General features: G+C 44.4%; 1 protein-coding gene across 1 annotated transcript in view; it reads left to right on the forward strand.

The window, feature by feature from the left end:
* The first annotated feature begins 2,490 nt into the window (after window positions 1-2,490).
* The window catches only part of GOLGA5 (golgin A5), a 39,172-nt gene continuing 24,976 nt past the window's right edge, over window positions 2,491-16,686 (forward strand). Inside the window, exons 1-7 of the mRNA XM_019552440.1 lie at window positions 2,491-2,622; window positions 3,258-3,862; window positions 8,034-8,252; window positions 9,232-9,451; window positions 10,200-10,323; window positions 12,624-12,827; window positions 14,576-14,746. Coding sequence (XP_019407985.1) covers window positions 3,304-3,862; window positions 8,034-8,252; window positions 9,232-9,451; window positions 10,200-10,323; window positions 12,624-12,827; window positions 14,576-14,746 — 1,497 coding nt within the window. The 5' untranslated portion in view covers window positions 2,491-2,622; window positions 3,258-3,303. The remainder of the gene's footprint in view (window positions 2,623-3,257; window positions 3,863-8,033; window positions 8,253-9,231; window positions 9,452-10,199; window positions 10,324-12,623; window positions 12,828-14,575; window positions 14,747-16,686) is intronic.

The following is a 16,686-nucleotide window of genomic DNA, read 5'->3' on the forward strand; positions in this document are numbered from 1 at the left end:
CTAGGTCACCAAAAGTTCAAATCCCCCTCCCCTTCAAGGATACAGTGAGTTGAATTACAGCTTCTGTAATCTACATGTGAATGTCAGGGGAGTGTGTGATTTAGTATAGGAAAAAGATAGTAAATTGGCTAAGAGGGAAAGGGAGTGATACTTTAGCACAAAGGGTCCTTCGTAGTGTTACTTCTTATCAGGTACGAGATGCAAACTGTGCAGTTCTAACAACACTCTATTCATTATGCATTCCTAATAATATTTCTAACACTAGCCTTTAAACAAGCACTGAACCTTACCAACCTCATCACCAGAAGCAAACTTCCTATGGACCAAAACACACCAAATGGATCTAGACCATGCTGGGACAAGAAATGTAAAACCTGCCAACACATCTCCACCACTCCCACAATAACTACACCCCACAACAGAGCCATCAACATTCCTGGACCTACACCTGCACCTCCAGAAATGTGACATATTTCATCCGAATGATCTGACGGAAACTACATAGGAGAAACCAAACAACAGCTGTGTACCAGAATGAACACTCACTGAAAAGCTAACAAAGACGAAATTAACCAGTTCCCTGTGGGTGCCCATTTGTTACAAGAAAGCAGCTCTATCTCCAGTCTCTCAGTTCTAATCTTCAAAGGGAATTTACAAAACGCCTTGTGTAGGTAAGCCTATGAACTTCACTTCATAAATCTACTGGATACAAAAATCATGAACTGAATGTAGACATTGAATTTATGGCACTTTATAACCATCCTGCCATCTGATAACCCCAGGTAATCTCTCTACATTTTCCCTGCTATATTTTATCACCTGCTAATATTTTCCTGTTTTGTTCCTCCCCTCCATCTGTCTCACACCCATCCCCTCTGATGTTCCCTGCTATGCATTTGTATTTTCACAGACCTGCATTTTGCATATTGGCTTAAGCTTCTATTCAACCTTACAGAGAAGACACAGACGAGAAGACTCTGCCTATGCCTGAGGAAGGGCACCTGTGCCAGGAAGCTTTCAAAGAACAATTTTTTGGAACTATTCAGTTGGTCTAATAAAAGATATCACAGGGCACAATTACATGTACATTTTAAACCACGTTTTGGGCTGGGCAAATCTCTATTCAGAGATGTCCAGAAGCATCCCCTGGTGGCACAGAGACATGGTCTGGGGTGGTCCAAAAAGGATTTCTGGGTATAATCCCAGCCCAATATCCAGTTCCTTATTCAGTTCCATGTATTTTGCACAGCAGCTGGGGTGCTGGCTGTTGTCAGCCTGGCATGGCCAAACTGTGCTTTAGGCCGGGCAAATCCCTGGTCAGAGATGTCCAGGACAGTCCCACAGTCCCACAGTCATGTTCTGGGGTGGTCCAAGAAAGGTTTCTGGGTATAATCCCAGCCCAAAATCAAGTTTTTTATTGGGGTGCATACAGTTAACAGTGGCTGGGGTGCTGTCTGTCGGCAACCTGGCATGGCAAAACCACGCTTTGGGCTGGGCAAGTCTCTGGTCACAGATGTCCAGGACAGTCCCCCGATGATGCAGAGGTATTCTGATGGGTGGCCTAAGCAGAATTTCTAGCCGTAATCCCAGCCCAAAAACCAGTTCCTTGTTCAAGCCATTCTACTTAGTATAGTGGGCACGCCGGCTGCTGGTTGGCAGGCTGGCATGGCCAAACCGTGCTTTGGGCCAGGTGGGACTGTGGTCAGGTGTCTTTCAGATAGTCCCCCAGGGGCATCACCACAAAAATTGGGGTGGCGCAAGTATTTTGGCCCATAATCCCATCCTAATCTGGCCTTCCTTTAGGGCTCTGTACTTGATGTGAGGTATGATTTTACAGACTAATTAGTACATACATGTAATTAATGGAATTCTGTCTGTTTAGGATGTGTAATTCATTAATAACGAGTTTTTATTGTGTCTAGATTAGCTTTGAAAAAGGAACTGGGAATAAGGAATCCAGGGAACCGGAAATAAGGAACCAACTTCAGCCTCATCCTGGGGAAGGAGGTGCAGAAGCGGCGGCGCGCGAGAGCAGCAGCCTCCGACTCGCCCAGGCCCCGTGCGCGGAGCTATGAGGTCCCCCAGCGGCCGCCCGCTGCTCTGCACCGGCCCCCGAGCCCGTGGGACCAGGACAAAGCTAGGGCGGGTGAGGCCCGGTAAAACACAGCGCGACGCGCACGCGCGGGGGCGGGGTCAACGGCCGGCTCGAGCCCCGCGCGCAGCTGTTCGTTGTTTACATCAGAGGCTGCACAAGCCGGCGCTGCCCCGTCCCCTTCCCAGGCCCCGCCCCCGCTCTGGGTGTGGCCTCGTGGGGAGGGGCGTGGCCTGACTGCCCCACCCGCCCGTCCCCTCTCGGTCTCTGAGCACGAGGGGGCGGGGCCTTCACTCTAGCCCCCTCCGGCAGGGCCCGGCACGGCCTCCCGAGTAGATTCTAACGCGCCTGCGCGAGGGGGCGGGCCGAGGCCAATGCTGGTACCTCCGGGTTCTTCCGCCCGGCTCTGCCCAGCCCGGCGGCCACGTCTCCCGGAAGATGGAGCCGAGGGGCCGCGTCCGGCCTGAGCCCTCCGGGTAGCAGCCGCGGGCCCTCGTCCCGGGCCGGAGCTGCAGGGCTCGGGGGAGGAGGTGAGGCGCCGGGGCCGGGGCCGGAGGCAGCCGGTTAGGGGCCGCCGCAGCGGCGGTGCGGACCGGGCCGGCCGGGGGGTGTCGGGCCGGGCACGGTGGTGCCTCGGGCGGGGTGGCCGAGCTGTGCCGAGTGCGCAGGGCTCGCTCTGTCCCGCTCCTCTACGATGCCGGGGCCCGGCGGCCGGACAGCTGCTCCTGCCCCTGCGAGGGACGGCCCGGCCGTGAGGCTGGAGCCGCTGTCGGACTCGCAGCCGGTCTGCGGTGCCCGAGCCAGTCCCTGCGTGCTGGCCCTGCGCCTGCTTGGGTCCAGTGCTAGCCCTTCCTCATGCACCAGAGCCAATGTAGGGCTGAACCAGCCTTGTGTGATGTGCGCAGGATGTGCGGTTCCCTAGCGTACTGGCTGTGGCGAGGCCCACTCTGGACCAGGTGCTGCCCATCTGGCCCAGCCCATGCGCACTGACTCCACATGCCACGGGCCAGCTCATAGGGCTCGAGGGGCTGAAGCTGGCTTGTGGGCTGTATGTTTGACGCCCCTGTCAGTATGTTTGACTGACACATGGTGTACAGCGGAGATGAGCCCGATCCATTAATCAGTATTTGCATTGTAATAATTGTGTTTTATGTTTTTCTTGCAGCTCATGGTTTTGGAGTTTCAGTGTTGTCGATCAGTAGGCATCCATTATGTCTTGGCTTGTCGATCTTGCTGGCAGGGCAGAGGATCTTCTTAACAGAGTCGATCAAGGGGCTGCAACAGCTCTGAGTAAAAAAGAGACTGCAGGCAGTGCAATTTATAGTACTAAGAACTTGGGATCTGCCAGTGAATATTCTGAATCGCAGCAGCAAACCAGAGAATTGAAGCATCAGACTTCATCTAAAGCAGCCTATATTTCTTCAGCTGCTGATAACATTAAACAGCAGAAGGCTACGATCCTAGCAGGAACGGCAAATGTCAAAGCAGCATCCAGGACCTCTGTGGAGGCCTCTTCTCCAACAGAAAGTGTTTCCACACCCAGACCTTCCTCACAATTTGTGAGAAGGAAAAAGTCTGAACCTGACGATGAACTCTTGTTTGATTTTCTCAATAGTTCTGAGAAAGAACCAAATGGAAGGATGGAGTCTAAAAAGGAGAAGAGTAAAGCTCTTCCAAATCACTCTCGGACTTCAAGCATTGGTTCTGTGTCTGCTAGTGCACAGAGTGTGAAAACGACTGAAGACAACTCCAGCAAGAGTCAAGGCCATGGTAGCTAAACAGAACTCTACATACTTATTAAAAATAAGGGTATTTATGATTGTTGTGGATAGTGTAACAAACTTACTGGCTCTAAATGCAATAGGCACAGTTGGTACATAAAAGGTTTGATGTAAAAGTACAGCTGTCCAACTGGCGGCCTGGCCTGTGGGTTCAGTTGTTCTTGCTCAGCTGCCAGCAGCCCTGTCACCCTGGATTCAACAGCAGCCAGAGTCTTCCAGGCTCCTCCTCTTACTTTTGATATCTGCCCATGCCCCAGGGGTTGGGGCAGCACAGCTGAGGAAACTGAGGGTGGGTCTGCTTGTGCAAGTGCGTGGTGGTGTGGTGCATCTGTAGGTGGTGGGGAGCAGGCATGGTGTGTTGGGGGTTGCGGGGAGGGCCTGCACAGTACAGCGAGAGTGGGAGGGCATCTGTGTGGTATGCTGCCCAAGAGGCCCTCTGTTTCATGCTGGTAGTGTGTGGCTGATGGGGCATTTGGCTCCCAGCCACTTAGAAGTTGGACATCCCTGATCTAAAAGAATAATCTGGCTGGGAGTCAAGAATCTGAGCTCTAACAGTTCTACTGATTTGCCATGTGGCATCAGTCACATCAGTATCTTGCCTTTAATTTCATTTTACACAAGGAGAAATGATGTCAGTTCTGTCTCCCAAGAGTGCTGGTAGAGTTCTTTGATATTTGTTCAGTGCTTCAAACATGTAAAGCATTCAAAAGCAAGAGCTTAATTCAACTATGTTTAAATCGGTGAATAGGTTTAGTAGTCGTGATGAAGGGGAATATTTTTCAAAAGTGTAATATGTCTATACTCCAAATCTAGGACTTCATAATTTTGGCAAGGTGAAGTATATTGATTCTGAACAGATGATAAACAACACCTTAATATGTAATACCAGCACAATGTGCATGTTCTGCTTAGTAAAGTATCTTTAGTTTGCTAATTGTTTCTTTTAGCTGGATTTGTTTGTTAGTGCATCTGAAGAAAAAGAAGCCACATTGGTTTTAAATAAATGATTTTGAAAGTAATAGCTGTATGATTGGCTAGCTGTGTAGATATGGCTTTGTAATTGCATCTTCCCATGTAACTTTCATTGAGAAGAATGCTATAATGGAGATGGACTCTTTGCACAGATTCATAAATAATTGACAAAAGTAAATCTTTAGCATGTGATAGCAAGTATATGGCCATGAAATGTACTGGCAGATACGTAACCAGGGGACTGGCTAATACTTTGTCCGTTAACTTGAAATGAGTTGGCATGAAACAAAAGATGAGGGTTAGCTCTTTGATGTGGTAGCCATATGAATTAATTAGGAAGAAAATGGCATAATATAGAACTGTTCAAGAAGCATTGAACAAATCTTGCTGCTATTATGTTGCTGTTATGTTGCTTGGTGTGTTATTATTCAGAATTAATGGCCTGCCCATCTCCTAAGCAGTGTGTGACGAGGACTGTCACAGTGCACTAAGGTGTGCCTGCTCCTTTAAGGGCAGAAACTACCTAGAGAGAGGGCCCTAGGAGCCAGGCAGAACCCGCACAGGTGCAGGTTGCTGCGGCACCAGGCTAATGAGGGAATTAGCCTGCACCTGCATCTGGTCAGCTGACAGGAAGAAGGCAGGGGCCTGGGCACATATAAGGCCCAGGGCTGGGACTGGAGGCTGTTAGTTCTCCTGTAGCTGCCAGGGGAAGGACCTTCTGCAGAGAAGAACTGCCCAGGGATGCTGTGGCCACCTGATATGCTGCTTACAGGACTAATGGGACTGCAGGAGCTCATCAGATACCCTGGGCTGTGAGGCACTTAATACTTGGGGAGAAGTTTGCCTCTTTAAAAAAAAGAGACAGAGTGCACCATGCACTGTTTCTGTTACGTTATAGCCCAGGGTCTCATATTTTGATTGCTGTTTGTACTCTGGTGGACTAGACTGAGGCTTCTGGGGAGGAGGAGGCCTCATTGGGGTACACTCTGCTGTAGACCCCAGTGCCGGAGAGGGTGCAGAGACAGGGACCAAGGGCCCAGTGAAGACAGGAGGCCTAGTTAGTCTGAGGCCTCATTAAAATAGGGACAACATTTAAATACTACCTGCAAGACCTGGGGCATGGTAAAGGGGAGGTGTTGGAGCCATACATCTAGCCCATAAGGCTTAGGGTGTCCTGTGAGTTGCCTACTGAGTGTGGGACCCAGTAAGGGGTCCAACAACCCACAGGGTTTACAGGAGTCTGTCAGGACTGTGATGAGCTGCAACTCCAGGGCAGCCTCTTGATTCATCATTTAAACCAGCAAGACATGGCAGGTGAGATTAATAGGTGCCCATAGGGTGGAGGTGGCATGGTCACATTACTCTAGGGACATTATAGGGGAGGCCGTGTCACAACAAGGATTCTTGCAGTGGTAAGGAGGAAGGTGGAACAGGTTTGTTAGCGAGCACAAGGTAAAGTAAACAGCATGATGAATGTTTAAAATAACATCTTGGCCCTTCTTTTGTATCAACTGCCATCTGTATTCTCTGGTTTTCATCCAGTTATCAATTTTAGAGCCATGGAATTCAAAGTCAAGTTAACATTCATGAAAGAGCTGTTTCTGTTTTTTCACACTCCCTGTTTGCCATGCTTTTTCGTATTACCAGCAGTGAAAACTTAAAGCACTAATATATCTGCTTATTGGAGTCAAGAATGTTAGGTAGGTTTTAAGTAATTCCATAGTCAGAATCCCAGTGCTTTAGTTCTGCCTTTTTCTCCTAAGAAATCCCTTTTCAGAATACAGCTATCTGTTCACATACACTTTTATAGGTTGGAATTTTATAAAGAGACTGTAGAATCTCCTTGCCATAATTCAAGGCATTCATAGGGAATTGTGCCTTCTAGAAGCATGACATTTAGAAGGAATTTTTTAATGTAATAGAACCCTGCAGAAGCATGGGAGGTAAGTAGAAACAAAGAATTATCTTACAGCCGCCTACATCCTACAGCTCTGTACGTAATTACTATAATTTCCATTGTTTTTATAGTAAATACATTTTATATGGTAAAACAATCTTCCTTCCTCCCCCCCACAACAAATATACATAAGTGCATTACTCTTTGAGGAAAGCTTAATAAGGAGGCTGGTGTAGGAATCTTAAAAGTCTATTTGTATCTTTACTAAAGCATACTGGTTAAAAAAATTGAGACTTGATGGCAATTTATGACAAGTATGGAAGATAAATGGCACTTAGAAAAAGATACAAATTTTATTTTGAAAATTTATATAAACCATATAAGGTGGCTAATATGAATTTAATACATTCAAAAAATTAAGTCAGTTGTTTGTATTTACAGTGCTCATCTGATGAAAATACTTTCTATAACACAGTAGTGAATATATATTAATGCTAGCAAAGTGACTGTCAAGAATGATAGGTGGTGACGGAGCCCTACATCCAGCTCCATTCACCCCACCCTCCTCCTCTCCCTCCCTCCTGGCTGTTGTTGGGGCCAGGCGACAAAGTGGGGATAGGCGCCATTACTGTGACCTCCCCGTCCCTGCCAGCTGTTGGCGGGGGCGGGGAGGGTGCTGCCACCCTGACTGTCACCTCCCCTTCCCCTGCTCCCTGCTGGCTGTTGTTGGCAGTGGCACACCACCACTGTAGCTGCCTCCTCCCCATCCTGGCTGTTGTCAGGGGGTGCAGTGCGGTGGCCCCGACTGCCTCTGCCTCCTTCCCTGAGCAGCAGTGCAAAGTTGTATCTGCGCCCACCTGGGCCAGCCAATTGCTGCCTTCCTAATTGCAGCAGCACCTGCACAGTTGGCCCAGAGCATGACAGACAGACAGGCTAAGGCTTTTATTGTATTAGACTTTTACAACCCTAAGTCTGTACTACTTGTACATCATATTACTAAATGTAAATTGCTCTTGTCTCTCTCCTTGCCATGCTGTAAAAAAATCATCTGTATCTTGTGTGTATTATAATATTGTACATTGAAGGTCTGCATACTGTGAAAAGATATTTCATGATGCACCTGTGTATAAAATATATAACATTGAGAGACCTTACATTTTCTATCTGTATATAATAAAAAATAGATTGAATTTAAATTAAAGTACATCTTGAAATTGATCTGCTTTGTTTTATGTAGATCAACCAACAAATAAGTGTTATCTAATGATCTAACTCAGCTCTGTTTATACAGATACCTCTGACAGTTCAGATTCTGGACTGGGAGCGCAAGTGGACCCTACAAAAGATGGACTGTTAAGTACAGCAGCTAATTCTAATTCAGCTAATGATGACTGCAAGTCACATGAGCTATCCAATCTTCGCCTGGAGAATCAACTGCTGCGTAATGAAGTTCAGTCTCTAAATCAAGAAATGGCTTCATTAATTCAAAGATCCAAAGAAATGCAAGAAGGTATTTTGCTTTGGCAGCTTATCTATCAAAATAGTTACTGTTTCTGAGATTGATAAACAAGCGTATGCAAAGTGTGCCTACTAGTTGAAGTATACACAATGTATGTACCTTATTCCTAATCACATAATATTTTTCAATGGTCAATAATAAATTATTTGGAATTAAAATTTATTATAAATAATTTGTAAGCAAAAGTTTGTTCAATAACAAAAATAGAGTTGTGACTAAAGGAAGAGAGTCAGCTTAATAAGGTGCAACATTTAAATTTTATAAAATCAGAGTTTACAAAGGCCATTGCTTTTAGGAACCTGAAAAGTTTTTTGTTTGTTTGTTTTTTAAAATGTAGCTGTTTGGTTTTTTGTTAACATGAATTACAATTCCCTGAAATATTTGAAACCCAAACACCCTAGCACACATCTTGTAGAGTAGCCGGATGGGACCCAATGGTGGAACTGGCTAGAAACTGACAGGTCAGTCTGTCTTATCTGGAATGTTCTTTGGCTAAGTTCATTGAATGGAAACATGCAAAGAGTAATAATTAAAATGTAAAATTGTCTGAGTGATCAGAGATGGTAACAACAATGATTAAGGTTTTTTGAAAAAATGTTTTAAAGTACTTGTGACTTAAATACCGAATTTTAACTTTCATGCAAAGTCAGTATATGGTCTTCAGTAAAACGAAATCTTCAGTAAAAACTCAACACTTTAAACATGTACATCACTTTAAACATGACTTTTAAGTTTATTTCATAATTGTCTTAGGTTAAAGAGAGACTGTTCTATTATTTGAGTTGCCTTTTAGCTTTTACTGTTCCAGTGTTAGGTAAATTCGGAGAGTTGTACTTAATTTCTGATTTACATTTAATTTGACATACTAAATTTAAGTGAGACCTAGCACTATTAACATCTGTTTCAGAAAATATAACAGATTATTTTTTAAATGTATATGTTTATACGTATCTCTTCTTTTACTTTGTAGAACTAAATAAAGCCCGAACAAGAGTAGAAAAGTGGAACGTTGACCATTCAAAGAGTGACAGGGTGGTTCGAGAACTAAGGGCTCAAATTGATGACCTTACAGAAGCTGTTGCTGCCAAGGATTCCCAACTGGCTGTGCTTAAAGTGCGGTTGCAGGAAGCTGATCAGCTATTGAGCTCTCGGACAGAGGCCTTGGAAACATTGCAAAGTGAAAAATCACGGTACTTTGAAAACCGCTGAATGTAGTAATACTAGGTATAGCATTCAAGCTAGAATGCTTGGTACCTTCAATAAAATGAAAAAATTGTGAGTGCTTTCTTATGTATCAGATGTACAGAATCATAGGGGATGAAGTGTAAGTGATGAGGCATGTGTATTGTTAAGACATAACAGAAGTTTATTGTTTACATCAATGATAAGACTGCGTACTAAATAAGACTAAAATTGCCACTTTTTGACAAGGTTACTGAAGTAACTTTTTATACAAACTGTTTGTCTAACTTCAGTGTTTGCCAAATAATTCTAAAACTTGAAATTTTATATCAGTAGATTTCATTTGGCAAACTACTGCATTTGCTTGATTCTGAGATTATTTTTTTTCCTCCTTTCAACATGGGGAGTGGGGGCAGGAGTGGAGAAACCCTATTCCAGGACAAGGCTATCAGGTCAAAATGCAGATGGTAACTTTGTGAGCAAGTGGCAGGGAGTTGTTTAGAAAGGCAGCCAGTGCAGAGGGACCTGGCAGGGAAAAGTGGAATTTTGCAAAGTGCAAACATGTCAGTCTGTTTTGAAATGGATACTTTTGAAAGATTGCCTAATGTGTTTCTGCGCCATGTCCAGGAAGGTATTTAGGCATCTAACTCTAATGGGAGTTGAGATGTCTGAATAGTTTTTAAATCTGGCCCTCTATCTGGAAAGCATAGTAAATTTTTGCTTTCTTTTTAACAAATTTCTGCATTACTTTTTTAGAATAATACAAGACCACAGTGAAGGGAACAGCCTGCAAAATCAAGCACTTCAAACTATGCAGGAGAGGCTGCGTGATACAGACTCTGCACTGAAGCGGGAACAAGAAAGTTACAAACAAATGCAGGTTAGTAAACTGAGGATGTATGTTAAAACTCTACTTCTAGGATCAAATTGCATCGCGTCACACTTGTGACTCCTAAAAGCGTTAATAAGAGTTAAGGGTGCTAAGCTTCTACTGAAGGAGATGCCACTTGCATACTTTATTCAGAAAAAAGAAAATCTAAGTAAGGTTTTCTTTATTTTCTGAATTGTGTAGTGAAGCGTCTTGGAAACCAGTTGACCATTTTTATTGTAGCTTTCTGTTCGTATGTGTATACAAATAAATAAATAAAAATATGTGTAGTCAGTCTGTGTGTCTGACTCTCCATATCGCTCGGGGGGGTGGCTCCTGGCAGGGCGTGGCTCCAGCCAGTGCTGCATCAAAAATGACAGGCAGGGGATGGCTTCAGTGGAGCAGGTTGTGGGGGCAGGGCACGTGGCCAGATGTGGAGCAGCGGCAGCATGGGCTGCTGGGTGGTGGCTGCAGCTGCGTACAAGCTTTCCCCCCACCCCTTGTTTCTGGGACACAGCGGCGGCACGAGGTGGTGGGTGGTGGCACTCCATCCCCTCCTGCCCCCCTACCAAGTCATTCTTGATGGGCAATTCACTAGTTTCAACATGAAGTTCATTTATGTAGATGTGCAAGTTTTTGTTAGTATAATTAGATTATAGACCTAGGTTTAGGTTTAACCTATTTTATAGTTTCCATAATTTATGCTTTTTTCTGGGTTCTTAATTGCATAAAGCTTATATGGTGCAATAGACTGGTGATTTATTGTATCTTTTGAATTAGTTTGTGTTTGGGGCATTCACTCTACTGTAGGAAAATATTAACATTTTTTTCATCCCAAGTACCCTGGTTTTTCATTAAATAGTTCAGTAAATAGGAAGCTTTTCTATTCCTAACAGCAGGATTTTTTTCTAAATCAATATTTGGAGCTTAAACACTAGATTTTCTTTTCAATATATTCTTAAATGACTTAAATCCTACACACAATGATTTTTGTGGATACTGTCTTTCACTGGACTAACTGTATAGTGGAAGAAGTCATGGACAGGTTTTTGATGCTATATACCTTTCTCAGGTCTTTAAAGTAGAAGTTTCTTGGTAAGTAAAAAATATATGGATATACAGTAAAAGCTGCACTATCCGGCATCTTACAAGCTGGCATGCTTTATTAACCAGCATGCTGGCTTGTAAGGAAAAAGCGAAACTGGAATTGTGGCACTTCTGGTTTTGCTGAGCCCCCACTGCCTGGGGCAAATCAGCTTGCGTGGGGCCCCCTTCCCTGCCCCTTGACGACGAGGTGGGAGAGGTGGTGGCCTGAACAGGCAAAGACACCTGTTCAGGCCGTTCAGTTAACCAGCATATTTTATTATCTGGCACCCCCTATTCCCCCGGGGTGCTGGATAACAAAGCTTTCACTGTACTAGCTAATTGCCCATCAAGAATGACGGATTTCAAGAACTGCTTACATGGCCCCCAGCTCACCACCCTCCCATTCACCCTTCAGGGCTAACCATGTAAAGACTCCTGCCATCACCACCTCCAGTCTCCCACATGGGGGCTCCTTCCCCACCATCTACCTCTGGCTCACAGTGGGGCTTCCCCCTGCTGATTTGTTGTCTGGGCTAGGCAGTAAGGGTGGGCACCACTGTGACCCTTGCTTCCTTCCTGCCTGGCCCTGACAACAGCTGCTACTATGATTCCCCCTGCCCTATGCCCGTGCAGCCTCCCTCCCTCCCTCCCCACTGCTTCCCCCTCCCTGTTGGGGGCCCCCTTCCTGCTCCCCTCCCATCCTCCCCACCATCTGGCCCCAACAACAGCCACCACCATGATTCCCACCCCTTTGCCTCCCCCTGTCCTGTTATGAGGGGCATCAGGGATGGGCATTGGGGGGCACTGCCACCATGACCTGCCACTTTCACCCTCAGGCAGGGAGGCATGGGGAAGCCCCACTGCTCAGGCATGTTCGCCACTACCACAGACTTAAAATCCCCTTGCAGCAGCTCAAATTTGGGCCAGTGTAGCCAATCGTCATCTGCCCTCTCAGTGGCACATGTACAGCAGGCCATAAGTGTTACGGATAGACAGACAGACATTCTAATATAATAAAGGACTTAGTCTTTTTAACTATGTCTTGTTTTGGGGCCTCCTGTTTAAGCATTCCTTTACATGTATTAGGAGAAGATAACTTTATTTGGGTAGTAATGAAATTCCATTCCCTGGTGATTGTGTCTGCATAGTTTTAAATCTTGTCTTGATAATTTTGAACTGAAATAATGATTGGTTAATTCATCTTTTGGTTTTTTTACTGTGAACAGAATGAGTTTGCAGCTCGTCTCAGTAGAATGGAAGTTGAGCGTCAGAACTTGGCAGAAGCAGTAACTGCAGCAGAAAAAAAGTATTTGGATGAAAAACGGAGAGCTGATGACCTTCAGCAGCAAGTCAAAGTAGCTAAGAACAATTTGGAGTCTGCAAAACAAGAACTGGTGGACTACAAACAAAAGGCTACTCGCATACTCCAAGTGAGTGAGACATGAAAAAAAATCCAATTTAAGTAGAAAAGAAATAGGTGCCAATATTTTTGCATTCATCTTATTTAAAAAATGAAGAGTGGTTCAGGGAAGCATTGTGTTTAATTTTATGCCATTTTTTTTTTTAATATGGTCAGTAACATATCCTTTGAATTCTTTACTGTACATTTTTAGCGGTATGGTAGATCTGAAAATACAACTTCATAATTTGACAACAGAATTTCATGTAGAGAGTTAAGCAGTTGTCATGGAAATTCAAACCTTAATCTTAAAATAATTTCTGTGTGGGCAGACCAGTTCTTATAAAGAATAATACTAAGTCACAGGAACTCTGCAGCTGTAAGGATCCACCCACGTGGATAAAATTGCTGGCTCAGCTCTAAATATGTGACAGTGGGTGTATGTTATGTTATAAATGCAAACAAATTCCATTTAAAAGTTTGGTGGTAACAGGATTAAGTTTCCCCATAGAAGAGCTCTCTCTTGTACATCTTATTAGGTAAAGGATATCACCTCTGGTTGTATTTGGGAGAGGTTTTTTTTCCCCTTTGCCTTTGTATGTGTTCAAGAAATGAAATTTACTGCTGAGTTCATTCCTTGGATGATATGCAGTTAAGTTTTCTAGCAAAATTTTTAGGAAATTCAGTTTAGTTGGATACAATCTTAACTCCTACTTTTCAGTAGACATGGCAGTATAGGATTCGAAAATTAGAAACTGTTTCATGGATACAAATCTCTTCTACTTTATTACACCGAACACACATGCTTTTGGCATGTGCCTACTGTGGATTACAGGAAAAAAGTATTTGGATGAAAAACGGAGAGCTGATGACCTCCAGCAGCAAGTCTGTATTACAGGGAAAAATGGTGGATCCGGCTGGCATCTGGACTCAATTTCCAGCAGCCCCTGCCCATGTTGCTGTGGCCGGTTTCCATAGAGACTGTAGCAACCACGAAGCTTAGATAGCATGGGGCCCGGGTTTCCATGAAGACTGACCCCAGCAACACTGATAGGGTGCACAGAAGTGTGGAGAGCTGCTCTGGGGCCGGGGCTGGGATCTTGCAGCAGTGACAGTGTGATCCAGAGCCAGGACAGCTGTGATCCACTGCCTGCATGCCCCTGCCTGTATCCTGCTGTCACCGCTGCCAGATCCTGGTCCCGGAGGAAGTTTCTGTCCTGCCTTGCACTCAGCCTGGCTGCACACTGTTACAGCTCCACCACTCCTGCAGTCTCTGTGGAAACTGGCCACAACAACACAGGCTGAGGCTGCTGGGAAATGGAGTCCACTGCAGAAGTGATCCAGCCCATAGACTGGACTTTGCCTGCCCCTGGTGTATTACTTGGAATACTAGTCCATGAATTGGGCTGGACAGGAGGCAACACGGGGCCCCAGGGCCTGATCCCAGTGGGTGAGGGTGGCTCTGATCCTGGTGGATGGGGACCAGCACAAAGCCATTCATCGGTGACCTGTGGGACCAAACGATTGAGCACCACTTGAATAGATCATCATGATGGACCCCTTTGGCCTTAAAATCCATGAGGTCCTTGTTAATTCTAACATTGGAACTAAAGAAATAAATTTTAATTCTAGTTTTGCTCCAGGATTCTAGAGCCAAGTCTTGATCACACATTTAAGTATGGACGCTCATCCTCAATGAGAGTTAAGCCTGCGTGATTAAATATGTAATTCAACATTTAAAATTTATCAGTTAATACACATATCTGTTTAATCCTCTAGTCAAAAGAAAAGTTGATAAACAGCCTGAAGGAAGGCTCTGGTATTGAAGGTCTAGATAGCCATACTGCAAGCACCATGGAGCTAGAAGAACTGAGACATGAAAGAGACTCACAGAAGGAGGAAATACAAAAGCTAAAGGGGCAGATGCAGCTTCTGAGAACAGAGCTACAGGTACTTTTTATTGCACACAGTATCTTTGTTTCACTGAAAATATCTGGGGCTTCAGACGCCTACCTACCACTTGTAGCGTTACCACTACAAAGATACCCAAGACTGCTTTGTAGCCATTTGGGGTTGAAACCACTATTGAGTTGGATTCAGTATTGATTTACTAATGCTGGGTAGGAAAAGGTTTCTCTTGGAGCGAGTACTGCTTCTTTGATACTAGGGGTGTTGGTTGTAGCCGTGTTGGTCTCTGTGGACATAGGCAGACAAGGTTCTTTGAGTAAATATGATATCTTTTATTAGACCAACTAAATAGTTGGAAAAATTGTTCTTTGCAAGCTTTTGAGAACAAACACCCTTCTTCAGGCACAGAGAGAGTCTGCTCTTGTTTTGTTTTCTTGGATGAAATAGAAGCCAATATGCAAAATGCAGTTCTGTGAAAATGCAAATGTGTGGCAGTGAGGATCTGAGGCCATGGGAGACGATGGGTGTGAGACAGGTAGGTGGGGAGTGGGGGAGATGGAATGTAGCTGGTAAGTTACCTGGGGTTATCGAATGGCAGATAAGTGCCATAAATCCAATGTCTATATTTAGTCCATGATTCTTTGTATCCAGTAGATTTATAAAGCGAAGTTCGTAGGCTCATCTGCAAAAAGTGTTTTGTAAATTCCCTTTGAGGATTAGAACTGTGGAAGAAATCAAACTTCCCATTGTGGTTGAATCAGAACTGACAGAGCCAGCTTTTCTTTATTTAAGGCTATACTATGATTACAGGGAGGATTTTATACAGCAAGGGGAATCACCCACTTGTCTGTTTCAAAGGAATCCTCTTCCTCTCTAAGTTTTTTTTTCAAGCATTTTTATACTTAAGACAGATAAAGAGAAAAGAAAAAAATACGACCTTGGAGAAACTGAAACAAGTTTACTTAATTGGACATCTGTGCACAGGGTAATGGGACATGTAGGATTTCTTGTCTCAAAACATGTAACTGAAATAGCAGTATCAGCACTTCTGGTCTCTGTCTGTTTTTCTAGTTAAGTAGGCCAGAAACCCAACTAAATTTACTCCTACATTACTCAGATTGGAGAGAGAGTGGTTGTCTTGTGTGAGAAGTGTGTACCCACAGGGAATTAGATTTTCACTGTGTTCATTTTGGTAACAGTTGTTTTTTGGTTTCTCCTGTATATTTTCCATCAAGGCATTTAGTGCACTGGATGAGATCCAGGAATGGTGATGGTTCTGTTGTGGAGTGTAGTTGTTGTGGGAGTGGTGGAGATACGTTGGCAGGCTTTACATTTCTTGTCTCAGCGTGGTCTAGATCCATTTGGTGTGTTTTGGGCCACAGGAAGTTTGCTTCTGGTGATTCGGTTGGCAAGGTTCTGTGCTTGTTTAAAGGCTAGGATGGGTTGTTCTGGGAAGAAGTTCCAGAGAGGGATGGTATGTGATACTAATGGTGTGCAATTCATGGGGATTTTGTTTTTGTACTGGAGCAATTCTTCATATGGTATCCAGGTGGCTCTTTCAAGAGTGCAGTGTCTCTCTCTGGACGAGTGTTTTTGTTGAGTGAAATCCCTTTTGAGATTTGTGAGGTGATGATCACAGGTGTTCTCCTTGGTGCATATTTGGTGGTTTTGGAGGGCTTAGCTTTCTTGGTGTGTTTAGGGTGGTTGCTGGTTCTGTGCAGATACGTATGTTGGTCCACAGGTTTCTTGTATATGGTGGTTTTATATTTTACCATTCTGGATATTGATCATAGTATCTAAAAAGGAAATGTTGGTGCTGGAGTATTCAAGAGATCTGATGGAAAGGTGATGATTATTGAATTTGTGATGGAAATGGTTAGCGATGGCAGATTTTTTCAGTCCAAATGATGATGTCATCTATATATCTTAAGTATAGCATGGGTTTGATGGTGCAGTTCTTGAGAAATTAGTTCTTCTTCCAA

This window comes from Crocodylus porosus, unplaced genomic scaffold, assembly GCF_001723895.1.
Source record: "Crocodylus porosus isolate Cpor-Errol unplaced genomic scaffold, CroPor_comp1, whole genome shotgun sequence".
NCBI lineage: Eukaryota > Metazoa > Chordata > Crocodylia > Crocodylidae > Crocodylus > Crocodylus porosus.